General features: G+C 38.1%; 1 protein-coding gene across 5 annotated transcripts in view; it reads left to right on the forward strand.

Moving 5' to 3' along the window:
- The window catches only part of MYO9A (myosin IXA), a 224388-nt gene that overhangs the window by 91586 nt on the left and 111892 nt on the right, over positions 1 to 20910 (forward strand). For all 5 annotated transcript variants that reach the window (XM_056128796.1, XM_056128797.1, XM_056128798.1 and 2 more), the window contains exons 10-13: positions 4054 to 4170; positions 10310 to 10444; positions 13726 to 13847; positions 19912 to 20053. In XM_056128796.1, coding sequence (XP_055984771.1) covers positions 4054 to 4170; positions 10310 to 10444; positions 13726 to 13847; positions 19912 to 20053 — 516 coding nt within the window. The remainder of the gene's footprint in view (positions 1 to 4053; positions 4171 to 10309; positions 10445 to 13725; positions 13848 to 19911; positions 20054 to 20910) is intronic.

The raw sequence follows: 20910 nt of genomic DNA on the forward strand, positions 1-20910 counted from the left end.
TTTAGAAATTTGGATTTCTTTTCTTTCTACTACCAGAATGAAAACAGCAAAGAGGTAACAGAGGTCAGAGATACAGCTTTGGTGGAGAGCATTCTTTACATGCAGGAGGCCCTGGGTTTGATTCCTGGTGCATCCTACTCCATGACCCTGGCTTGAAATTTTCCAGTCAGGGTTGAGGAGGTGGTTTTTAAAATTTGATCATGCCTTTTCCATCACTTGGGAACTTACCTTTTTTTTTTTTTTAAATGGGACTCAATTTGTTAATCTTCATAAAGTCATTTTATTAATATGGGCTGCTTAGTGGGTGAATTATAAAAAAGCAGTATTTGACACATTGATTACTCCTTGAGACATTTTCTGACCTCAGCATATCATATTCTATTCAATGTTGGTGTTCTTTTATACTTGTTTCCTTTGAATTGTGGTCACTCCTTGCCATTCTTTTATATTGTTTTTATTTTCTTCCTCATCTCTAAAAAATGGGATACTCTAGTCAAGGTCACAGTGTTTTCCTTTTTCTTTTTTTCCTCTTCTTTTCTTTACCCTCCTTTCTCCCTTCTCTCTCTCCTCTTTATATTCTTACCCAAATGTAACCTAGTCCCATGACTTTAACTATCATTTGTATAGAGTCTTTTGGGTCAAATTTATTGATATATTTAAAGCCATTAATTCTTTCTTTGTTGATGTTGAACAGTTATACTTTTTGAATCTCCTCTATCATTAAGTCCACATTTTTTCACCATGTAGGCATCTTCCATTTTGAACTTTATAAACAAGAAAAGATAAACACTACAATATTGGAGTTCTCTTATACTTTTTTCTGCTTTTTGGGTCACGCCCAGTGATGCTCAGGAGTTATTCCTGGCTCTGCATTCAGGAATTACTTCTGGTGGTGCTTGGGGGACCATATGGGATGCCGGGAATTGAACCTGTGTCGGCTGCATGCAAGACAAAACACCCTACCCGCTGTACTATATAGCTCTGGCCCGCAGTGTTGGTTTTCTTTATGCTTATCCATCTATTTATTTTGGGTTTTCGGATCATAACTGGAAGTTTTTGGGTGCTACTCCCAGGATGGTGCTCGGGGGTTGCTCTCAGCAGTGCTTGGGATACTGTACCAGGTGGTGCTGGGGATCGAAACCAAGCCTTGGCATGTAACTGTGCACTCTAGCATGTTGAGCTATTTTCCTAGTCTTTTATTTATATTTTTAACTTTATTTATTTATTTATTTTGCTTTTTGGGTCAACCCGGCAATGCACAGGGGTTACTTCTGGCTTATGCACTCAGGAATTACTCTTGGTGGTGCTCAGGGGACCATATGGGTTGCTGGGAATCGAACCTGGGTTGGTCACGTGCAAGGCAAACGCCCTAACCGCTGTGCTATCGCTCCAGCCCCTATATTTTTAACTTTGAAACAACTTTCTGAGATTACTTGTGTAACTTATTTATTACTTATGTAACTTATACACACACATATACACACATACACATGTATATTTTTATAGTAAATATTTGAAAATTATTTTTGTAACCTGAAATGTTCTAGGTATTTGCTCTACTGCTGAGCTATCTTTTAAATACTTCTTGATTTTTTTAAAAGATACATTGCTCATAAATTGCCTTAGTATAAAATTCTAGAGTAAAAAATTCTCTTCAGTATAAAATTCTGTTTTATCCAGAACTTCTAAATATATTTTCAAATGCCCAATTTTAAAGATAAGAAAATTTGATACCAGTCATTTTTTTGTTGTTGTTGAATCTGTGAGATGCAGTTACAAAGCTTTCATATTTGAGTTTCAGTCATACAGTGATTAAACACCCATCCCTCCACCAATGTACATTTTTCCACCACCAGTGTCCCCAGTTTCACACCGCCTTCCCTCCCCCCCCCCTCCCCCCCCGCCTCTATGGCAGACAGTTTCCCTCTTACACTCTTCTACTTCTGGGCATTATGGTTTGTAATACAGACACTGAGAGGCCATCATGTTTGGTCCTTTATCTGCTTTCACCACCCATCTTCCATCCTGAGAGATCCCTCCAACCATCAATGTCTTATTGGTCACTTTTCTCTCTCAGCTGCCTTCTCCTCCAGCTCATGAGGCAGGCTACCAACCATGGAGCAATCTTCCTGGCCCTTGTCTCTACTGTCCTTGGGTGTTAGTCTCATGTTATGTTATTTTAAATTGCACAAATGAATGCATTCTATGTCTGTTCCTCTCTTTCTGATTAATTTCATGACACTCTCCATGTCCATATACTTATAAGCAAATTTCATGGATACCAGTCCTTTTGATACCAGTAATTATGTTTTAGTCTAGTAAATTAGACACTATTTTTTCTCACTGAAATTTACAAATTTATTATCTATATGATAGGTTGTAGTATTATGTTCATTTTCCAAATGTAAAAACTGTAATGTAAGAGAATATGGTCTAAGAGATCACAGAGCTAGAATAAGAGAAAGTGGAATTGAAAGTTAATAGAGTCCTTAACTTTCTACTTCTTTCTCTAAATTCAGAGGTATAAATATATACTGAATATACAAACTTAAAAGTAATTTTATGGATTGTAGCACTGTCATTGTAGCACTGTCCTCCAGTTGTTCATAGATTTGCTCGAGCGGGTCCAGTAACATTTCCATTGTGAGACTTGTTGTTATTTTATTTGGCATATCGAATACAACACGGTTAGCTTGCCAGGCTTTGCTGTGCCAGCGAGATACTCTCGGTAGTTTGCCAGGCTCTCTGAGAGGGGAAGAGGAATCGAACCTGGATCAGCCAGGTCGGTCGCGTGCAAGGCAAAATGCCTTACCCGCTGTGCTATCACTCCAGCTTGTGGATTGTAAATACACAAATTACTAGAGTTTGTTTTCTTATAAGTGCCAGTACTATATGTTCTGCCCATATTGAAACTTTTTATCCTGTTTTAGGTTGTAGTAAATCCAAAATGTTTAATTTAAAAAATTGATTTATTGTTTTAGATTCATAGAAAATTTTAGCAGATAGTTTTAATAAACTGGGGGAAAGGTTGAGTTTGGGAAAAACTAAATTGCTAAACTCCATAATGAAGAATTAACGAGGATAGAGAAATTCTAGCAATTACTGTGGTTAGAAGCTGAAGAATATAAGCAGGATTACTGTAATGTTATCATTTTTAAGAGAATTATTAGAATTACATAGTTATTCCTGAAGTTCATTGCTTTGTGAACTTTATTTTGCTTTTTGTATTAGATGAAATGTACGCTATAATTTGCAGTTAACTATATTTTGAATTGAGGTCTGGGGATCTGACTATTGCTGCACAGGTTTGAGGTCCTGGTTTGACTTGCTATACTATCAAAATATTCCTTAAGACAGGGTAAAGTTATTTTTTGTTGTTGTTTTTTGGGCCGTACCCAGTGATACACCTGACTCTATGCTCAGGGATCACTCCTGGTGAACTTGAGGAACCATATGGGATGTTAGGGATTGAACGTGGGCAAGTGCCTTACCTGCAGTGCTATTGATCCAGCCCCCAAAGGAAAATGTTTTGAAGGACCTACATTTTGTCTTTCATCTTTCATGGCAGTTTTAGCTTACTTTCTCTGAGTTGAACTAAAATGTAACTTGTCACTGTCACTGTCCTCCCGTTGTTCATTGATTTGCTCGAGCGGGCCCAGTAAGGTCTCCATTGTGACACTTGTTTCTATGTTTGACATATCGAATACGTCACAGGTAGCTTCCCAGGCTTTGCTGTGCGGGCAAGATACTCTCAGTAGCTTGCCGGCCTCTCCAAGGGGGGTGGAGGAATCGAACCTGGGTCGGCCATTTTGGCTGCGTGCCAGGCAACCGCCCTACCCATTGTTCTATCTCTCCAACCCAATGTAACCTACCTATAGAAAAGTTTAGTTTAGACTATTTACATTGAAGAGAAATTGGTATCTAAATCTAGTTCAGGATAATAAGTTCATTTTCTTTAAATTTGTATATGACAAATATCTTTATGACACTTTGTATTTTGGTGAGATTATTACTATATGCTTGTACTCATAAACTTTTTTTTTTATTTTTAAGGCTGTGACAGTGAGGAATTCCATGGCGAAGTCTCTATATAGTGCCCTGTTTGACTGGATTGTTTTTCGAATTAATCATGCACTTCTGAATAGTAAAGATTTGGAGCAAAATACCAAGGTATACATAAACATTAAGTTATTGTGTATTTTTCTCTTAAAAACTTTCAATAAAGTGATTAGTAATGAAATTTAAAGCAGAATTATATGAAGTAATAAGTAATATAATTTTGTTTATTATTCCCTCCTGGTTTCTATTTTTATTATCATAGCTGTTTTTCTATATTCTTTTTTTTCAAATGTCATCACTCTAAAGGAAAATACTGCAGTACATACATCTAGGAGACTGACTCCTCTTGGCCAACCCCAGTGTAAGGTAGGCCTGGCTTTGCTCTCGAGCACCCCTGTATCCCACCCACACATGTAGAAGACAAACGTCTGCACATCAAATGATGCAAACATACATCGCACCGCCAGTACGCAGCCTAGAATTTTTTTCTATGTGTTTACAGATGTACGTACAATTGTACTTATACAGATTTTCTTTCACAAATAATACCGCTGTGTGTATTGTTTCTAAGGTATGTTGGACATCTTAAAGTGCATTGATTTTGTTATTTTTAGTAACTTTGTGGTTGTATGTAGTATGACTATATGATTGTGTATTGGAATTAAACACTGGAGATACAGTGACTGACCTTGTTTTGATCCCTTACGTATATGTTCCCTGAACCATCATCAAGTATTATTCTGGAGGCCTCGAGCACTGTGAAGGTCCCCAACTGACACTATAGGCCCAAGCAGTACCACATCTTCCACCCTTGTAATGAACCACTGGCCCATGGTTGAAAATTTCCAGAAGTGGTCCACAGACTGCTGGGCACTGCTTTGGAGGCACCCCTCCTCTTGAAAGAAAATGTATTTGCCTTATTTACAAATGGAACTGCAAAAATAATTGTTACAGCCCCATTTGTAAAATTTTAATTTTAATTGCAAATGTTTTAATTGATTTTTCTTTACGTTACTCTAGAACAAAATCCTCAGAAAGGAATTATTGAATTTAATTTGTATGTTTTCAAATTTTGGAGAGATAGGTAGAGTTTTAAGTTGCTTGCCTTGTAGTTTGGTCTCCAGCATTACATGGTCCCCCAAGCTCAAACTTGGGAGTAGTCCCCATCACTGCCAAGTGTTGCCCCTGAAACCTAATGGTTTCATAAGAGTTTACATAATGGTTACATAATGGTTACCTAATGGTTTACATAAGAGTGTGGGGGATCAGAGAGACAGTATAGGGATTAAAATGCTTTCTTTTCACATAGCCAGTTCAGACTCAGACACCACATATGTTCAGTTCCCCAAGCATTGCCCTGGGAACCATCATCCTGTCACTTGCCACAGAAAAGTTTGGTAACCAATGTCAAATTGCTTTTTAGAAAAGAATACATTTTCACCAGTGGATATTAAAGTGTCTGTTTCCTTCACCTTTGTTCATTTTTACCTGCCAGTCTGATAGGGAAACTTTCCCCTTTTTATTATCAGTCTTTTCAATGATTGGTGAAAGTCAAGTTGCATATTTTCTCTATTTGTACTCTTTATTATTTTGTTCTTGCCCGCATGGCAGAGCCTGGCAAGCTCCCCATGACGTATTCGATATGCCAAACACAGTAACAACAAGTCTCATGATGGAGACGTTACTGGGCCCGCTCGAGCAAATCGATGAACAATGGGAGGAACGTGATGATGATGATGATTATTTTGTTATCTATTTTTTGTTCATTCTTTTTCCTCCTGTTCCAATATCATAAAATACTTATTCTCGTATTTTTAAGGGTGAAAAATCTTAGGTTTATATTCATCAGGAACTTTTTTTTTTAAATTTTTATTAGTGAAACACCATGAGGTACAGTTGTAGACTTACAAATTTTTGTGCTTGGGTTTCAATTATACAATGATCAAATACCCATCCCTCCACCAGTGCCCATTTTTCACCACCACGGGTCCCAGTATCCCTCCCACCCCCTCTTCCCCTCCCATCCCACCCTGCCTCTGTGGCAAGGCATTCCCTTTTGTTCTCTCTCTCCTTTTGGGTGTTGTGGTTTGCAAAAGAGGCATTGAGTGGCAATCATGTTTGGTCTATAGTCTACTTTCAGCATGCTTCTCCCATGATGGGAGGATCCTCCCAACACCCTTTATTTGGTGTTCCCTTCTCTATCTGAGCTCCCTTTTCCCCTAGCATGTGTGGCTGGCCTCCAAGCCATGGAGCAAAATTCCTGGTACTAATCTCGGCCACTCTTGGGTGTTAGTCTCCTATTTCGTTACTTTATGTTCCCCAGATGAATGCAATCTTTTTATGTCTATCCCTTTCTTTCTGACTCATTTCGCTTAGTATGATACTTTCCATGTAGTACCACTTGTATGTAAATTTCCTGACTTCATCTTTTCTAACAGCTACAGAGTACTCCATTATGTAGATGTACCAAAGTTTCTTTAACCAGTCATCTGTTCTCAGGCACTCAGATTTTTCCAGATTCTGGCTATTGTAAAGAGTGCTGCAAATTAAAAAAAAAAGAAAAAGAGTACTGCAATGAACAAACAAGTGCAGATGTCACTTTAACTATACTTCTTTGCCTCTCTGGGATATATTCCCAGGAGTGGTGTTGCTGGGTCAAATGGGAGCTCAATTTCTAATTTTTTGAGAATCGTCCATACTGTTTTCCAAAAGGGCTGAACTATTTGGCATTCCCATCAGCAGTGAAGGAGAGTCCCTTTCTCCCCACATCCGCGCCAGCACTGGTTGCTTTTGTTCTTTTTGATGTGGGCCAGTCTCTGTGGTGTGAAATGATATCTCATTGTGGTTTTGATCTGTTTCTCCCTGATGATTAGTGATGTAGAGCATTTTCTCATGTGCCTTTTAGCCATTTGGATTTCTTCTTTGAGAAAGTTTCTGTTCATTTCGCCGCCCCATTTTTTGATGGGGTTATATGTTTTCTTCTTATGCAGTTCAACCAGTACTTTGTATATCCTTGATATCAACCCCTTGTCGGATGTGTATTCGGCGAATATCCTTTTCCATTCTGTAGACTATCTTTGTATTTTGGTCACTGTTTCTTTTGAGGTGCAGAAGCTTCTTAGTTTAAGATTTGTCTATCTCTGGTTTCACTTGCTTGGCCAGTGGCGTGACATCTTTGAAGATACCATTAGCTTCAGTGTCATGGAGAGTTTTGCCAACTTTGTTGTCAATGTACCTTATGGATTCCGGTCTGATGTTGAGGTCTTTAATCCATTTTGATCTTACTTTTGTACATGGTGTTAGGCAGAGATCTGAGCCCACTTTTTTGCATGTAGCCATCCAGTTTTGCCAGCACAATTTGTTAAAGAGGCTTTCCTTGCTCCACTTCAGTTTTCTTGCCCCCTTATCAAAGATTAGATGATTATATGCTTAGGGGGAGATGTCAGTATATTCAGCCTTGTTCCATTGTTATACAGCTCTGCCTTTGTTCCAGTATCATGCTGTTTTAATTATTACTGCTTGTAGTAGAGTTTAAAGTTAGGGAGTTTGATTCCTCCCGTTTTCTTTTTCCCAAGAATTGCTTTAGCTACTCGTGGGGGCTTATTGTTCCATATAAATTTCAGGAGTGTTTGCTCCATTTCTTTGAAGAATGTCATGGAGATTGTAATAGGGATCACATTGAATTTGTACAGTGCTTTGGGAAGTATTGCCATTTTTACAATGTTAATTCTCCCGATCCATGAACAGGGGGTATTTTTCCATTTCCTCGTGTCCTCTTTTATTTCCTGAAGTAGCATTTTGTAGTTTTCTTTGTACAGGTCCTTTACTTCCTTAGTTAAGCTGATTCCTACGTACTTGATTTTCTGGGGCACAATTATGAATGGGATTGTTTTCTTCATGTCACTTTCTTCTCTCTCACTATTTGCACATAGGAAAGCCATGGGCTTTTGGGTATTGAGTTTATAGCCTGCAACTTTACTATAGAAGTCTATTGTTTCGAGGAGTTTCTTGGTAGAGGTTTTAGGGTTCTCTAAGTATAGTATATCATCTGCGAATAGTGAGAGCTTGATTTCTTCCTTTCCTACCTGGATGCTCTTAATATCTTTTTCTTGCCTAATCTCTATTGCAAGGAAGCTTATTTTTTAATGTAGTAGATTTTAAATCCTTAATGGTATGGCTGATTTTAGATAATTGTTCTTATTTTCTTGTTCTATTTTCTGTTTTTGTTTCTTGTTTTATTTATTGTTATTTCCTAACAGTTTTTCTGGAGTATTTTTAGAATAATTTTTATAATTTAATCCTACTGTTTTAAGTATAAAGTGCTATAACATTAACTTATAATGTTTTATTTGTGTAAACTCACATTAAAAAAATTACTTGTAATTCTCATCCAAATTACAGGATTAGTTTTCGTTTTCAGGATTTTTTTTTCTTTTCTTCTTGGATCACATCCAGCAATGCTCAAGAGTTATTCCTGGCTCTGCACTGAGGAATTACTCCTGGCGGTGCTGGGGGACCATCTGGGATGCTGGGGATCAAACGTGGGTTGGCCACATGCAAGGCAAATGCCCTACTATCGCTCAGGCCCCAGGATTAGTTTATTTTTTTTATTTTTATTTTATTTTTTTTGGTTTTTGCTTTTTGGGTCACATCTGGTGATGCAGAAGGGTTACTCCTGGCTCTGCACTCAGGAATTACTCCTGGTGGTGCTCGGGGGACCATATGGGATGCTGGGAATTGAACCTGAGTCGACTGCATGCAAGGCAAAATGCACCTGCTGTTCTATTTCTCCAGTCCCAGGCTTTTATTTTGAAGATCATTATTTTTAGTTTTTACTGAGGACTTTGAATCAGTCAGCTGAATTAGTAGAGACTTAAATAATACTTTTAAGAATTCAAAATTTATGACTTAATTAAACGACTTAAATTTTTACACAACAATTTAAAGGTAAAGGCCCTCCTGTTGTTCATCGATTTGCTCGAGTGGGCCCAGTGATGTCTCCATAATGTCTCCATTGGAGACTTTGTTGTTACTGTGTTTGTCATATCGAATACATCACAGGTTGCTTGCCAAGCTCTGCCGTGCGGGCGAGATACTCTCGGTAGCTTGCCGGGCTCTCCGAGAGGGGCGGAGGAATTGAACTCGGGTCGGCCATGTTGGCTGCGTGCAAGGCACACGCCCTACCGCTGTGCTATCGCTCCAGCCCACACAACAATTTAAGGAATAAATTAGAGTAGTGATAATATTATTGGTTTCGAGACATTAGAACTTGAACTCTTATTATTTATAATAAGTTAATGGAAGGTAATTTCTAGAGATAAAATATCAGGAAATAGAAGAATAAAAATCAGTGTGTTGTAATAGCCCATACTTACTAAACAGCTAGATTTGAGTGTTGACTTTAGGGAGCACATTAAAGATAAATAAGAGACTTTATTGAAATAATCCTTTTAAAAATTGTGTAATACTGCAAGCCTTGTACCTGTGTTTATTTTAATTTTTTTATTGAATCATTATGAGATACACAGTTGCAAAACTGTTGGTGATTTGGTTTTAGTTATACAATGTTCCATCTTCAATACCTTCACCAGTGTGCACTTAATCCCTCTTCCAGTGTACATTTCCCACCACCAATGTCTCCAGTGAATAGTATTGCAATGAACATAGGAGTGTAGATGTCTTTTCTGCATTGTGCTTTTGGAACTTTGGGGTATATTCCCAGGAGTTGAATTGCCTTAAGTAGCATTTTTAGGATTGAACAGGTTTGGGCCATACCTACCAGTGCTCAGGTGCTATTCCTGGATATGGACTCAGAAATAATCCTTGGTAGCATCCAGGAGAGTGCTCTGGGGACCATAAGTAGTGCCAAGGATTCCCTGGGGTCAACTATATGCCTTATTTCTTATACTCTCTCTAGTCCCTCAGTAACATTTTTATATCTCTCTTGTTATTTTTATTCCTTTTTGGTTTTTTATTCCTTAAGGGATTTCTGAGATTAGCCGGCCACTAATTCATATTTGTATATTTCTATAAAATAATGTACAATTTTTCGATTTATTTTTATCCTTAGGATAAAAAAGAAAAAGATGAAGAGAAGATATCAAAAGTGACTTTTGTGCCTTATTTTTAAAAACCACTGGGCCCCTACTGCTGTAGAAGTACTTTAAGCACTTTATTATTTATGTTGTAGATATTTAATAAATACATTTGGGTATCACTTTTAAATTATATGACTCTTTCTGTTTTACAGACTTTGTCCATTGGTGTTCTTGATATTTTTGGGTTTGAAGATTATGAAAATAACAGCTTTGAACAGTTCTGTATTAATTTTGCTAATGAGCGTTTACAACATTACTTTAATCAGCATATCTTTAAATTGGAGCAAGTGAGTATCAAATTGCATTTAATCTTCCACCCTCCCAGTAATCCTTTCCTCAAAAACATCCACATTTTTTGTGTGTGACAAACCTTCAGAAGATATATTTATTTTACTTTTAAAATTAAAAAAATAAAAACTAGGTTTAGAAGGATTCTATTCATAAAGAAATAAAGGAACATAAGGAACAAATAATTTAGAAGTATTTCCAAAATTTATGTTTTACTTGGTTTTTGGGCCTCATTCAGCTGTGCTCAAAATTTACTCCTGGCTCTGTGCTTAGGGATTATTCCTGGTGGGCTCAGAGGACTACGTACAGTGCTGGAGATCAAACGCAGATCAGCTGCATGCATGGCATGTTCCTTACTGTACTAGCTCTCTGGTCCCTAAAATTTATATTTTAAAATAACAATGACATTGGCTTAAGATGCATCTAGATCAATAAATGTTTTAACCTGCGATGCAGAAAAGATTAGAATTTTCTTTTTAGAAAATGAACTATTTAGAGTATATTTAGCAGGGGATTTGAAACTGAAAGATTGAAGAGGAAAGGAGATAGTATAAGAGCCATTTGAAGTATGGATGCATGATTGTGTTTTGAATCAAGATATTGGCAGAGGTAATATGGAATGAGACAGACCAAAAGAGGTTTCTGTGATTTGAAAGTACATTTTCCATTGCATTTGTAATACTACTGCCTTCTTACTTCCTTTCATTGCTTAGAATTATTCAGGTCATAGATTCATCAGTATCTTAGCCAATTGCCATGAGGCATGCATTTAAGATAGAAATAAGGAAAATTTGTTAAGTTTTCTCTTGCTTATCCACTTTCAGCGATGTCGATCAGGTTGACCAGTTTTGCTTTGGGGAATACCTAAAACAGTGAACAAAATATATTTGAAGTCTTCAAATAGAGAAGTTTTACAATTTGGAGAGGATAATTAAGTCTAAAGATATATTTTGAAATAACATGATTAACCAGAAACAGTGATAAAGGATAATATTGTTGATCTTGTACATAGGATACACTCAACAACTTTGTGTCCATTGTAGACTTTGTCAAATGATGTAAAACCTTTTCAGAATTAATGTACAAGAAATACAAAATTTAGTAATTTGGCTATCAAAGAAATGTGTAGCTAAAAGAGTTTCCATAAAGAACATGTAAGCCACAACGATCCTTCAAGGAATTCTACCTCCATGGAAAGAAGAGATTAGTTTGATGTAAATTTTCACATGACACAGAAAAAGGAGGAGACATTTCTTATTGCATTTTAGGGAGCCAGGATAACATGGTAACTCAAGTCTGTCAAGTATATTGTTAGAAGTGGAAATTAAGGTCAGTTTTACCTATAAACAGAATTTAAAAAATTTAAATATTAGCAAACTAAATCTAGCAAGGTATAAAGGATAGTATGTCAGAAACAAGAAGAGTTCTCTAGCCATCAGCCATTTTTTTTTTTACAAAAACAAATGAAAAAACTCACTACGATCTCAGTAGAAATTAAAATTACTTGATAAAATTAACGTATCGGTTTATGGTTAAAAATAACCTCTTAGCAAAATAGGTATAGAAGGGAATTTTCTGATAGAGAACATTTGCAGAAACCTAAAGCTAGTATTATATATTATACTGATTGCAAGCAAAGTGAATACTCTTTCTCTGTGATTAAGAACAGGTTGGGGTGGGAGCCAGAGAGATAATACAGGGTTTAAGGCACTTGACCCTGTATTATCTTACATCCCACCAACATTTTTAATCCCCATCACCACATAAGGTCCCTTGAGTACCACCAGGGGTCAGTCATGAGTACAGAGACAGTAATAGCTCTTGAGACCACTGGGTATGGTCCCAAAATTTCCCCATAAAAGGGAGAAAGATGGGGCTGGAGTGATAGCACAGTGGGCAGGGCGTTTGCCTTGCACGCGGCCGACCCAAGTTTGATTCCCAGCATCCCATATAGTCCCCTGTGTACCACCAGGAGTAATTCCTGAGTGCAGAGCCAGTAGTAACCCCTGAGCATCGCCAGGTGTGACCGGAAAAAATAATTGTGGAAAATAAAATAAAGGTTCACCTCTGTTGCCCCATGTAGCAGGCTTCATTCCTTAGGGGAAAAAAAAATAAATAAAAGGGAGAAAGAAAGATTGGGGCTTCATCAGTATAATATGAAACTGGTTCCATTCTTAACCCCAGCCAGTATCACTCGGACACCTTTCAGCAGTACTACATTCAGGTTTTAGCATTCAGCTGTGTGGCTCAGTTTGCCAGTGGTCACAGGAGTGGCTCAGTGTTCCATCGAACACTGCTTGCAACACCCCCAACATTCCGCACCTTCTTCCCCAAACAAAAAAGTCAAACTTTTACAAAAGCTTTTAAAGTTTTTTACTTTTAGACCTCTAAAGTCATAATCATAGGGCCTGGGACCATTCTTAGACCATTCTTTGGCCTGGGAATTTGGTACTGGGAACCACCAGGGCATGTTAGGTGTAAGCCCCTGACCACTAAGCTGTCTCCCTGTTCCCTTCTGAAAGTTTTTATTATAGACATACCGGAGAATCCAAATTGACAGTAAACTTAAGGAAAGAAGTTTGCTTATTAAGCATCAGGGAAATTAAAATTAAAACCACAGTGAAATGTCCTTGGGAATTCACTACAATGAAAACACTGGTCATGTCAGTAATAGAGATACTGTGTACAGAGATGTCCTATACATAGAGATATTGGATGCATAAATTACTGATTTTGGAAGTTAGCAGTATCTACCAAAGTTTTGCACATGTAGTTACCAGCCTATGGCTTCAGTCTCAAAATAATATATAGGGACATTAAAAATGCTATACATTAATATTCATGTTGGCTTTATTTTTAATGGATAAAAATGGAAGTAACTGATGTAGTTGAATGAGTAAATTGAATATATATATATAAACCAGAAAATACTTAGTTAATTTTGATGGCTTACAGTCATGTGGGAGATATATGTCTTCTTTTTCTATTTTTCCATAGTGCTCATCAGATAATTTGTTGCAACAAAGCCAGCCCTAAGTTTTGATGAGTGGTATCACAAGTAGGACACAAACCAAACTTGTAGCTGCATATGCTTTGTAAAGAAATCTGACATATATGGGATAAAGATTTTTCCGACAGAAATTATATATTGTTCTGTGATGTAGTTTGGTGATTTAAAGAGAAAGTTTTGACTATTAAGACTGGCAAAAAATTCTTCTTCCTTGTTTCCATATGCTATTATTTTTTGCAAGCTGAATAAACTTAATTTATTATTTCCTAGGAGGACTATAGAACTGAAGGTATCAGCTGGCATAATATAGATTATATTGATAATACCTGTTGCATAAATCTTATAAGTAAGAAGCCAACAGGACTGCTCCATCTTTTAGATGAAGAAAGCAAGTGAGTATTATTATTTTCCATTAAAAAAAATCACCATTTCTGTTCCTTATGTGTACTTAAATCTAAAGTTTTCTTATGTTATCAAAGGGAAAAAAAGATTCCTTTATCTCCATTTGTTGTGTGTAGGAAAACTGGATAAGCTTCACTTTTTTCTTTAATCCTTTCCATATTTTATGTACAGATCACTTTGATATAAAGTTTGTTGGCATATAAATTTTTTTTGTTGAATTTCTTCTTGAATTGAGCTTTATATATGAGACGTATTTGCAGTCTTGACCTTTAGTAGAAAATAGTCGATGGATTAGTAATGTTGTCAGAGCTGTGGAGGTGGTAAAGTAGCAACATGGACCTCTCATTTGCCATCTCGTTAACACTGTTCATCATACCAAACTTAAAGATAAGGTTTAGAAGTAAAGCTTTATCATTTTTTAGTGTTCTTAGTTCTTTATAAAATACATATCCTCCTCTTCGTCCTCTTCCTTCTTCCCTCCTCTTCCTCTCTTTTGAGACACACACTTTCTTACACAGTAAAACATAAACACACACAGACACACACACACACATACTCTCTCTCTCTCTCTCTCTCTCAACATAACTCTGAAAACAACCTTCTCATTTTAGAAGCTTCTGGAACAGGAACTTGCACATAAACAAGTGTGGTTTTCCCTTGCGGTGTAGATTGTGACTGCAGATGTGGGGGTCTCTTCTGTGCCATTGGCAAATCAATTCCTAAGTCCGTGGTTCTCTGATGGAGCTTTCTGTACCTAGAGCTAGATGCCACCTATCCATTTCTATGTATTTACGTAAATATACACTCTTAAATAACTTTGCTTATGTACAGAAAAAATATACATATTTGAATCTAATCAACTGTAGAATTAGGGAACTCAAAATGATTGTATGTTAGTTTTCTATGACTAATAAAATAATTAGGAATTGAATATGTTACTTTGTTAAGCTGGGAAAGAAAATATTAGAGATTTACTCTAATTTGTAGGGAGACCAGACATTGCCATATGCCTGTTGTCCAGTTTAGTTATTCAGAAACCTTCTTTTACTCTCAGAATATTTTGATTGTATGGTAAGGTATTTGTCACCCTACTAATATACAGTAAGCACACAGTTTATAGGTAGAAATATGAAGTGACTAGGCAAGTACAAAATCATTAGAAATAATTATTTAGTTATTATTAGAAAGGAGTACCACTAATAATATATTTGCCCACTCTGTTACTAATCTTATTTCCCCAAATGAACAAAAACATGATTGTGTATAGTTGTCTAAAGGTTTCTTATTTTGCTCTATATGCCACAAAACATTGTGGCACTGTGGCACTGTCTTCCCGTTCATGGATTTGCTCAAGCGGGCATTAGTAACAGCTCCATTGTGAGACTTGTTGTTACTGTTTTTGGCTATCGAATATGCCACAGGGAGCTTGCCAGGCTCTTCCGTGTGGGCGGGATACTTTTGGTAGCTTGCCAGGCTCTCCGAGAGGGACGGAGGAATCGAACCTGGGTCAGCTGCGTGCGAGGCAAATGCCTTGCCAGCTGGGCTATTGCTCCAGCCTGCCATGAACATTAACTTATAAGATTATAGAGGGTTTTTTAAAAATTTTTTTAATAAATCGCCGTGAGGTACGGTTGTAGACTTACAAATTTTCATGCTTACGTTTCAGTCATACAATGATCAAGTATCCATCCCTCCACCAGTGCCCATTCTCCACCACCAATGATCCCAGTATCCCTCCCACCACCCCCACCTCATCCCCCTACCCACCCCGCCTCTGTGGCAGGGCATTCCCTTTTGCTCTCTCTCTCTCTCTCTCCTTTTGGGTGTTGTGACTTGCAATATAGGTATTGAGTGGCCATCATGTTTTAGTCTATAGTCTACTTTCAGCTTGCATCCAAACCAGATGGTGCTTAGAGCTTACTCCTGGCTCTGTTCTCAGGGATTGCTCAGGGTGGGCTTGGGTATCCATATGGGGTACTGGAGACCAAACCTGGGTCCGCAGCGTGCAAGACAAACAGCCTACTCACTGTATTATCACTCCAGCCCTCCTCTTTCATTCAGGATTTACTCCTGACTCTGTGCTTATGTATCATTTCTGGCAATACTCTGAGGACTGTAGTGGGGTTCTGGGGATAGGGATAGAAGTGTTGACTGTGTACAAGGCAAATTTTGTACCTGCTATATAGTACTCTGTCTAGCATCAAATATAGTGATATAGTGGTTTTTTTTTTTTTTTTTTTTTTTGCTTTTTGGGTCACACCTGGCGATGCTCAGGGGTTACTCCTGGCTTTGCACTCAGGAATTACTCCTGGTGGTGCTCAGGGGACCATATGTATGGGATGCTGGGAATCGAACCTGAGTTGGTCGCGTGCAAGGCAAACTCCCTACCCGCTGTACTATCACTCCAGCCCCAAATATAGTGTTCTTAACTGTTTACTTCCTTTACCTCTGATTGATTTTATTTTAGAAAACTATGTCATAAGTGCTTTGATATTCATTGTTGAGATTCCTTTGTGTTTGATATGTGATGAGATTTTTTTTAAAAATTTTTATTAGTGAGACATCATGAGGTACAGTTGTAGACTTACAAATTTTTGTGCTTGGGTTTCAATTATACAATGATCAAATACCCATCCCGCCACCAGTGCCCATTTCCCACCACCACAGGTCCCAGTATCCCTCCCACCTTCCATCCCCCCCATTCTACCCTGCCTCTGTGGCAGGGCATTCCCTTTTGTTCTCTCTCTCTTATTGGGTGTTGTGGTTTGCAAAAGAGGCAATGGGTGACAATCATGTTTGGTCTATAATCTACTTTCAGCATGCTTCTCCCATCCTGGGAGGATCCTCCCAACACCTTTATTTGGTGTTCCCTTCTCTATCTGAGCTCCCTTTTCCCCTAGCATGTGTGGTTGGCTTCCAAGCCATGGAGTAAAATTCCTGGTACTAATCTCGGCCATTCTTGGGTGTTAGTCTCCTATTTTGTCACTTTATGTACCCCAGATGAATGCAATCTTTCAATCTATCCCGCTCTTTCTGACTCATTTCGCTTAACATGATACTTTCCATGTAGTACCACTTGTATGTGAATTTCATAACTTCATCTTTTCTAACAGCTACATAGTACTCCATTTTGTAAATGTACCAAAGTTTCTTTAACCAGTCATCTGTTTTCGGGCACTCAGGTTTTTTCCAGATTCTGGCTATTGTAAAGAGTGCTGCAATGAACAAACAATTGCAGATGTCACTTCGACTATTCTTTTTTGCTTCTCTGGGATATATTCCCAGGAGTGGTATTGCTGGGTCAAATGGGAATGATGAGATTGTTTTTGAGTATTTTATTGTCACAGAAAGAATAAAAATATTGACTCAATTCAAAAAAAGATCATTTCATTTTCATTTCATCATCCTGTTATTCGTCGATTGCCTCGAGCAGGCCCCAGTAACGTCTCTTTCATCCTAGCCCTGAGATTATATTCATGGCTCTTTAGGAGAATGAGACCCATCATTGTTACTGGTATTTGGCATATTTGGTACGCCACGGGGAGTTTGCCAGACTCTGCCCTGTGGGCAGGCTACATTCGATAGCTTGCAAGTTTGTCCAAAGTAGGAATGAGATAATAAGATGTCATAAAAAAAGTTCTGATAAGATGTTCCGGGATCTGGATTTTATAGTCTCTGAGTCTTGGCCGCTGATAGGATTACACGGCGCCAGGGGGCCAGGTGGTGGGTGTGACCCCCGCCTACTGGAATTTGGAGGATCTGGATGGAAGATGCTCGACTCCAATCCGAGTAGGCTTGGAGGTCTCGGCCCCGGAACCCGCAGGGCTTTGTCCCTCTGCCAGTACCTTCATGTGTGCGGAGAGTGGTCTCAGCATGGTGGTGGCTGGTCCTGGAGGTCTTCGGCTGCCGGAGCCCTGGTCGGGGCGGGGAGGAAAGCTCAACCCGCTCCCCTCCAAGGGGTCCCGGCGAGGAACACCCAGGCGCGGGGGCAGAAGACTGCACTGTTCTCGTCCGGGACTCAAAAAAAGATCAGATAGCTAAATTCAATGATGGACTGGAAATTGAAATCCTTGGTGTATCTCATCTTTATTAATTACCCTTGGCAAATATTTTTACGTGCTATCATCTGTGTTTTTTTTTGCATGCAAAACATGAAATAATGATGATAAAGGTTAGTGCTGTCTGGTATATATTTTAATGTTGTGGTAAACAACAGTTGCATCAATGGATATATAATTAGAACATTAATGAAAAGAGGTTTTCATGTCTTACCTGTTCTTCAAACAAAATTTCATTGAATGCACATCTTATTAAGTAAAGAACATATTCTATTATCCATTCAATAGAATTCCAGTAGGTGGGATCCAGGTTGGTATTACATAAAACTTGGATGGTGATTTAGCATTCAGAGGTAAATTCATAAAAATAGAAATCTAAGACTACCGCAGAATAGCTTTTGGGGAATACTAAATTAAGAGTTTTGAAATGAGTAATCATGTTTCATTACCTACTGTCCTTTTAATGTTTGTTGAGTTTGTTAAACTGTGGAGGGATCCCCCTCCCCCATCTTTTCCTGTTAGTAATAAAAACCTGTTATCATGACTGCTTTCCTTCCTTTGTAAACATCTTTCTCCACTTCTAAGGAAGAGAAAATAAATCACTAATCTTTTGATTACTCAGGATTAGAAGGTGAAAATGTTACCTAGTGACAGTTATGTATATCCTGTTGAAGGTTACCTAGTGAAAATGAGGTGAGTGTTCTGTGATATGGTAGAATTTATACTCTGCCATAAATTGACAAAGATTAGGGTTAGGTGCTTGAGTTCATCAATTTTTGGGTAGGAGAGGCAAAGTTACTCTGGTATGATTGTAGGAAAATTTACTGTAATAGTTTGTTTTAGTAATGTAAAACAAGGTAAAATTAGAATCATTTAACCTATTATTTAGAGATTGTTGCTGTCCTTTTCTGTTTGAAATGGTAAAGGTTGTGCTGTTGACCTATCGGCATCCTGGGTCCACTAGATGGGTCCATTATTACTTGGAAACTTTCTGTTTGCAGATTTCACATAGATTCAACACAGATTTGGCATCTATATATTGGGATGTGAAACTGCCAATCAGAAAGCTTACCTTAAAGGACTTTGAACATTCTTGGGGGTGGGAGTGGGAGCGGCATTGGTACCCTGAAACCAATCTTCAGTATGAGTGTGGTTAAGTTTTGGGTAACCAGAAGTTATACTAGATTCCGGCACTGGCAGACAGACAGTTCCCTGCGTTCTTCATGACCTCATCTACAGAGGTGGACTAGAATATGGGTCCTGGGGGCCGCTGACCACGTGCTCGGGGCCGCTGGTCCGGGTATAATAGGCTGAGGGCTCCTGCCTGCGTGGACCTTGTGGACATCAGCACTGCCAGCTTGGGAAGGATGCTGGGTCCTATGGCCCTTGACTGTCCCTCTCCCTGCCCTCGTGAGAAGAAAATTATTGCTTGTATATAAAGAAATAGAAAAGCAAAGAGTTACTATCGCGTTGAGGTCATTTGCCCTTTTTTGAAAATTTTTGATCTCAGACAACTGTGATTCAGTTATAATCATCCTGTGGTTTTTATAGTAGTTTAACATAATGCAGCCTAACCTAAATATATAAAAGCTTGAGTTAATTTCTTAGTTATACTACTTCAAAATGTATGTCTGGGAAAATCACAACTTTTAAGCAGGGCATTCACTTTGCCACACAAAAGTCAGATCTCCCCCTAGCCCTTACATATTTTTGTTTGATTTTTGTTTTTTATGTTGTTGGAAAAGGCCCCACTTGAGAGACGTGAACTCCACTACTGTGCCACATCCTCTACCCCAAGCAAATGACAATTTTTGATCTCTCATTTATAAAATAGAAATATTAATCCTTATATTACTTTAGTTATGAGAATCACACCACACAATATGTTAAAAGTATGGAAGATTGCTTAATATGTAAGATGTCATTGTGATTATAATGTTTTAAAGTCTGTATTAATTGCTGCATTTCTCTTACTATGTTTTTGTTTTTAATTCAGCTTTCCACAGGCTACAAATCAAACATTGCTAGACAAGTTTAAGCATCAACATGAAGACAATTCTTACATTGAGTTTCCAGCTGTTATGGAGCCTGCTTTCATCATAAAGCATTATGCTGGGAAAGTTAAATATGGGGTAAAGGTCAGTAAATTTTTCATTGAATATATATTTCGGCAGAGGGCATGTTTTTCACTCCTTGACTGTCCCCATCATGTTAGCCTTTATGTAGTTGTGGAAACTCAGACATTTGGGAACATTTTATAAAATTAAATTTTTTTCAATCTATTACTACCTTGATAGGTGTTTTTGTTGCATTCCTCCTGAAGATAAATTTGAAGGTGGAAGTTTAACCTAATAATTGTTTTAAATATAAAAGAATTAATAGTAATATCTATATATGAAACTCATTAGTTCATCTCATTTGGCTTCTTTGTCTTCTCTATATTCTGAGATCCCTGTAGAAGGTTTGTGTTTTCATGCACCATTGGTGTTTGTGAGCTTCACCACTTCTCTTTTTTCTTTCTTTTTGAGTCACACCTGGCGATTGATGGGTAACTCCTGGCTTTGCACTCAGGAATTACTCCTGGCGGTGCTCAGGGGACCCTATGTGGTGCTGGGAATCTAACTCAGGTTGGCCGCTTGCAAGGCAAATGCCCTACCTGCTGTACTATTGCTCTAGCCCCGAGCTCCCCTTCTTTTGTTTTTGTTTTTATTTTTTTATTTTAATGACTCACCATGAAATACAGTTACAGACTTACAAATTTTCGTGATTACATTTCAATCAAACATTGTTCGAGTACCCATCCTTCCACCACTGCCCATTCCCCACCACCAATGTTCCCAGTGTCCTTCCCACCACCTCCACCCCTTCCCATACCCTGCCTCTGTGGCAGACACATTACCTCTTACTCTCTCTCTCCTTTTGGGTGTTATGGTTTGCAATATAGGCACAAAGCAGCCATCATGGTTGGTCCATAGTCCACATTGAGCATGCGTCT

The sequence above is a fragment of the Sorex fumeus genome, unplaced genomic scaffold (assembly GCF_029834395.1).
Source record: "Sorex fumeus unplaced genomic scaffold, SorFum_2.1 ptg000067l, whole genome shotgun sequence".
Lineage (NCBI taxonomy): Eukaryota > Metazoa > Chordata > Mammalia > Eulipotyphla > Soricidae > Sorex > Sorex fumeus.